Source organism: Anneissia japonica, unplaced genomic scaffold (assembly GCF_011630105.1).
Source record: "Anneissia japonica isolate Jap-2015-1 unplaced genomic scaffold, ASM1163010v1 scaffold287819_len434453_cov191, whole genome shotgun sequence".
NCBI lineage: Eukaryota > Metazoa > Echinodermata > Crinoidea > Comatulida > Comatulidae > Anneissia > Anneissia japonica.
Genome location: NW_022713610.1, coordinates 264,406 through 271,158, shown reverse-complemented (window position 1 = coordinate 271,158; position 6,753 = coordinate 264,406). Strand labels below are relative to the sequence as shown.

General features: G+C 36.6%; 1 protein-coding gene across 1 annotated transcript in view; it reads right to left on the bottom strand.

Annotated features, from left to right (window-relative positions):
- LOC117108507 overlaps positions 1-659 on the bottom strand; it is a 64,203-nt gene extending 63,544 nt beyond the window's left edge. The window contains exon 1 of the mRNA XM_033250528.1: positions 459-659. Coding sequence (XP_033106419.1) covers positions 459-584 — 126 coding nt within the window. The 5' untranslated portion in view covers positions 585-659. The remainder of the gene's footprint in view (positions 1-458) is intronic.
- Positions 660-6,753: the final 6,094 nt, after the last annotated feature.

The following is a 6,753-nucleotide window of genomic DNA, read 5'->3' as shown; positions in this document are numbered from 1 at the left end:
AAGAAAGCCAATTGAGAGTGATAAGTCGTGCATTGTAATTGATGGGATCATGCCTCCCAGAATTCTCATGGAAACTCTCTGTTGCAATAAAGACGATTTACATGATCTTGACACTGAGGACTCCATGCAGGAAGTTCGTATTCCAAGATCGGTAAAAAGGGATGTGTATGAGACATGGCATCGGGCGAACAATTACCAGCAACCGAAAAAAATAAACCAATCATTCTGTTCACACCAATCATAATGTACACACCTAAATGGTTGTTTAGTGTCGACAATATGGATTTGCCCACCATTAGAAAAATTGGCTGTTGTGTTAACAGTGCAATGTTGGCATCTAGGTTTTAAAATAGTATGTTAAATCATACTCGTCGGTTGGTGAAGGTAATTTGGATGAAATCAAAATCATTGACATAACCGCTCCCAGTTATTATACACCTTTCAAATTATATTCTCACCTGATTTGGTTCTGAAGTTGGCCTCCAGGTAAAAAGTGCTCCTCGAAAATGAGTTGCGCTTGCAAATGGATATAATCGGAGAGACAGGAACACGAAAAAGAAACAAGAACTGAATTTCATCCCCATTTGTTATGCTGGCATACTAGGTCTTCCTAGAGGATGTCGACCAGGACTGGAATCGAATATTTATGACACCTGTTGTAAAAAACTTAGAGACTATATATAAATTATTACAATAGATTTCTACAAACAGTAATGCGGGGAATCCCCTCTATTCCTACCTATTACAGTATTGGATTTGTGTGTCGTAATAATCAACTGCATTGAACCATGAAACCTATAAAATCAGGCCTTATAGCTAATTTTCCATGATTGAACAGACGCATTTTGTTCCTGCCGTTATATAATTATCCGTTTGTTCAGTAGTGTACGCGTAATAGGCCCCTTCATCTTTTAAGTGCGCCAGCGGGGCGCAAGGGCCCCCGTTAGGGAGAGCTCACCCCCCTCCCCCCCACCCCGTCGGGGAGAAAAACCACAATTTATCGGGAAGAAAAAAATTTGTATGTATTTTCTATATATTAATAGACTCTAAAATCAATTAAATCCTTTGAAACGCCAGAACTTGAGTCTAACAAAAAAAATTGTTGAATGATGATGACGGCACAGTAGGCCTATGAATCATGTAAGATTGATGTGAGCAGCAAAGTGGGGACAAGGGACCACAGGCCCGTCGGCGGGTATGCCTACCTACGAAGGCCCGGCGAAAATATGATATTGTGTGGTAAACTAATTTGGGTGGTCTCATGGAATGTGAGTGTATTTTGGAAAAAAAATTAAACCATATTAGATACGGTGACCCTCAAGGGCGTCGATCCGTGGTTTAAAGTTGGAGGGAGAGGGAACGAAGTGAAAAATACAGCCTTGGGCCGTAGGCCCAAGCCTTGGTTGGGGACCAGGTGGCGAAGCCTCCGAAAGCTCTGGCGCCTATAGCCTTTTAATTGATTTTAAGCAATGCAATTAACATTTATTTCAATACGAAATTTCAAAATATCCTGTGGCGGATCCAGTAATTTTAAATAGAGCTGGGCCCAGAGAGGGACTTTTACAGATGGAGAGTGTAGACCACCTTAGCCCCACCGTGGTCGGGGCTGAGGCAAGAAAATTTATGATTATGGCACCTCTAGTTGGTCGGAAATGGCACTCTCAGACTAAATTTGAATATAATTTTCATTTTTCTCCACTTTTAAATTTCGGGGGAAAAAAAATAAATTAGGGATGGTGGGCCGGCTGGGCCCCTTGTATCTGCCACTAAAATACTCATCATAAAAACTTTTTAAAATTATCCTTTTAGTCATAATTATGCCCCCTTATTTATTTCGTGCAAACTAATATTCATAAAAATAATGATTTATTATCTACTGATTAGCTTGTAACGTATTTAAAATTTGAACCATGAAAAACAAACAAGATAAACTTAAAACAGTCATTAATTTAGTCTTTTTGCATGTACAGTACTTTTAAAATCAATCAAGAGGTTTTGCTTTTCTCCGCTTTTTGAATTTCACTTTTGTGTAAGTAATATTGCGACTACACTATTGTGAGTGGACATAATACCGTCTAATTTACGATCGAACAGGACATAGGGAAATAGGGAGCACACAAAACATTAGTAAGCATTTTGATTTTACAAACATAAAGGTGATTTACTTAATTTATCATTATCAGTGGCGGCTCCAGGAAAGAAAATTAGAGGGGGGACAGGGAGGGACTTGCACAATTTATGAAATTAGATCACCTTACCCCACCATGGTTGGGGCTGAGGAAAGAAAATTTATGATTATGACACCTCTAGATACCCTGAAATGAGCACTATCAGACCTAAATTCTAATTCTAATTTTCCTTTGTTTTTTCCATTTTTTAAAAATAATTTTGAAAAATTTAGGGTCGGCTCGGCCCCACTTGAATCCGCCACTGATTATTATGACGTCACTGCGAGATTGCGTCAACATAAAACTGGTGTTTGTAATCTTTTTGTACCACTAATAAGGCTATAATTATTGTTTAATAATGGCTACATAAAATTCAATTGACTAACTATAATTTTTTTGAAATTAGGAAAAGCAGTAATCCTATGTATGTAGATAATATTAAACACTAATACACGTACGGGTCATAATAATATACAAAAGGAAAAAATAGTTTGTAGTAGAAATTGTGCACTTTTGAGTTTGAAAAAATATTAGTCTAATAAGTATACACGCATCCAATTTTAACAACGTTCAGTAAATTATTTTCACAATAAATTTGGCATCTGATAACCGTTGCACCCATAAAGTCGATCTAGTGGTTTCTGAGATGGTTAGGAACTGTATAAACAATTGCGTTTTTACCCGGTTTTGGTCCGGAAAATACGTACCGCACTTAGAAAAGTGAACAGACAAAATTCACGAGTCATGCGTAATTGTTATTCTTTCCATTCGCTTTTAAAAGTGGGGATTTAATTATAGAAGATTGGTGAAAATTAGATTTAAAGACAAGCACTGGGGCGGATGCAGGATTTGGCGGTAGTGGGTGGGTGTGGGTCCACACTACATCAGCCCCACCATGGTTGGGGCTGAGGTTCGAACATTTAAAGATGCGCGGAAGTTGTACGGGTACTATCGCACCGTCTGTACATGTAGGCCTACAAGAATCGGGTGGTCATGGGCGGATTTAACGCCCCCCCCCCCTTATATCACAAAAAAAACAAAAACAAAAAAAATAATTTTTTTTTTTTTTTTTTTTTTTTTTTTTTAGATATTTGAATGGATACACAATTCCATAGATAGAAAGGTTGATTCTATGTCACATCGCGCAATGCACAGCTACAAAGACAGTTTATGCGTAGATGCACCAGCATGGAAACCTTTGTGCAATCAATCACTCTCTATCATCGAGGTCAGCAGGCGCATACCCCCCCCCACTCCTATTTTTTTGCAAAGAAAAAATTACACCCACAGTGTTTAAGTCTTCTTTTCCTACCAAAAACACCCTAGGAGAGTGCTATTTATAAATCCACTTGGTGAGAAATAGAACACTTGTAATTTACTCAATGATAATATACAGTAGCGGATTTTGTTGTTTGACGACTTTTTTTAACGGATTTTGGATATTAGTTTTCCTTTTTGCTAATTTTGTGATTTTTATGTTCAATGTTGCTGAGAAACTTCAACATGTTTTCTAGAAGTGAAATTTTTCTTTTGAAATTCCCCCCTCGGAGAAGAATAGACCTCCCGTCGGGGAAGGCGATACATTTTGTCGGGGGAAAAAACAAATAAAAAAAAATATTTACATGTAATATTCGTTTAGCCATCATATTGTTGTTAACTTTTCATCACAACAACAACAATAACAACAGCAATAATAATAATAATAATAATTCAATGAAACTAATTAAAAATAATTTGTGTTCTGTTATGACAAATGCTCATTTAGATAGCCTCATGATTGTTGGAATCATCGTGATAGGTGAAGCAAACTCGACCATGACAGCGTGGTTAACATATTTCATGCAAAATTTCCAAAATATAGAATTTCACTTTCAAGAATGAGGATTTTTAAATAAATTAGATGGTTACATTGCATACTCTTTGTTTCTTGCTTTATTCAAAATGTTTTGGTTTTGGAAGCTGGTTTTTAACATTAGAAAGCTTAGCCTACATGAAGTCCTATTATAGTAACTCGATGCCTATCAAATACGGTAAGTAATAACAAATCGCCATAATTCATCTAATATCCGTGGCCCCTAGGCGGCCCGGACCCCAGCCAAGTGAGACTCGATTCGCTCCACTAGCCCCCCCGTCAGGACCTTTTGCCCCTCTGTCGCCACCACTGTTGTCAAAGATTATGTTGTGAGTAGATGAATTATTACTAATTTAATGACACATGTCAGTTGCATATTGCAGGTAACCTGTATATTAAAATTTCTTTTAAAAGGCATACACCTTTTTTTTTTTTTTTGTATACTTGTTACTGAAAACTACCATGCTAGATAGTCAAAATCAACTCAATACAACCTCATATTCCTCAAATGTGCTGGGCTTCAAGCCCCCTTGGACCCCCACCGGGGGCTCTGCCCCTGGACCCCGCCGCACAGTGGGCCAGAATCAATTCAAAGTGTGCCAAAAGTCGAAAATAGGTAATGTTTCAACTTCAACTTTTAAAGGTTGTTTGAGGTCGAGAACATCCTAAATTATATTAATCCACCAATAATTTCATATTTAGTGAATTTTCATAGTATGATATAACCATGTAAACATGAAAAAGTTGTATTTTACTCGTAAAATGATGAAATTGACAGTTTTGAAAAACTCTCTATGACTTTACTTAGATGAAAGCAGTCAACTTGATACTTCTTGCAGTATTTGCCTATTGTTAACTAAATTAGATAGTAAAATAAAAAATGACATTATTGGTATATTTTTAGAATAAAGGACATTAAATATGAGCCAAAAACGCTTAAAAACATTTTTTTCATAAAACCAACTTAAAGTTAGAATTGCCGGCGATTTTCGTCATGCTTTTGACATCAACATTTCTGGCAGAACCTAAGCTTTACGTTAATGCCAAGTTTAGCTGCCAATATCTGCCACCCTGCAATTAGCAAGCTATTTAATATACCCCCCCCCCCCTACAAAAGCGCAATTTTTTAATTAAGGTATACGATAAAATCATTCCTGCAGCCATTGGGTGCCAAATGTAAAAACAAGTACACTCGATTTCCAGTGTCATATCTAGGAGTGAATTGGGGAGGGAGATCATTGGTGGATCTTGAGGGATCAGGGTCCTGACCACACCCCCTTGGACAAAAACATTAAATAAATAAATATTTAAAAAATAATTCTAGACTTACTTTTCCAGGACCCGTAAGCTGATTATTGAATTTTGTGTTACAATTGGACAATTAAATGTCGGAAATGCTCAATCAAAATTTTGATGGGGGAGGACCCCGTTTCAAAAAAAAAAAAAGAAAAGAAAAAAAAAATGTACACACTGTATTAAAAATCAGAAAAATTTACCTGACCGTTTTCAATAGGGTAAACCTTGATTTTGTTTTTATTAAAGGTCATTAAAAGATACTTCAGAAGTCTGAAAAGCTCACTTCCCGCAATCTAGGAATCAAAATTTTCCAGGGGCTAACATTATTCCGCCCCACCCCCGGTTCCTTCTTAGGTTCATTGATTCATTAAAAAACGTCAAGAGAGGGAAACCAAAATTTCAGAAGTTGAGAAAACCTGTTTCCCGACATATAGGAATCAAAAATTTCCCACCACCGTCCTATTTGGGGTTCATCGGTTCATGGAAAACAAAATAGGCCTACGTATGCAACTACTCTTTTTTTATACACACATAGGCCTGTTTACTGTAATAAGAATGACAAAGTTGACATGACTGTTTTCAAGGGAGGGGAAATCTTGAACTTTAAAAAACTTAAATGTCATTAAAATACATCTCAAAAGTCGGGAAATCTCATTTCTTGCCATTTAGGAAACAACATTTTTCCGGGGAGGACCTCGGCCCCCTTTCATTTTGAGGTCAATTATTCTAGGAATCTTTTTTTTTCCGAAACTTCCTCTTTTTTTATTTTATTATTTATTTTTTTTTAACATTTTGACTCCATCCTAAATCTGAAGCCAAATTGCCTCTGGAGATTATAAGGGCATCCCAAGGTGAGTGATGGGATGGGGGTAAAGCCCGATGAAGTGGGACCGCTCATTTAATTTCTTTTTTTTCATTTATTTATTTAGCATCCATTAAAATACAACAATTATTGCTCACGCCAATTATAGCGATATTCGATAAATTCAGTCTGTTTGACCGTGATCTTTTGTGCTTATTTTCACTGGTGAGGGCTGACTGATGGGGTGGACGCGGACTAAGGGGGTACTGCAGGTGTCTTTTTAACACTCCACCTTCCACCCTTTTCTTTGAAAAAATGTATTTTAATAATGTCACATAAAGTGTAAAATGTTCTAATTTGAATTTGCCAGTCTAGAAACCCTCATTCGTGTACTGAGCTCTGGCAAGTTATTCTGTCTAGATCTTAAATTTTACGTCGTCAAATAAAAAAATATACTTTAATGACGTCATACATATTTAAATATGCTTGCGTTGAAATCTACAGGTTAGAAAACCGCTCATATGTTCTAATAACCAAGGTAATATGAATCTGCCTAGGTATTACAATGAATATTTTACTCATCCAATCAAAAAACAGTAATTTGATGACGTCATACATATTTAAAAATAGTTTAA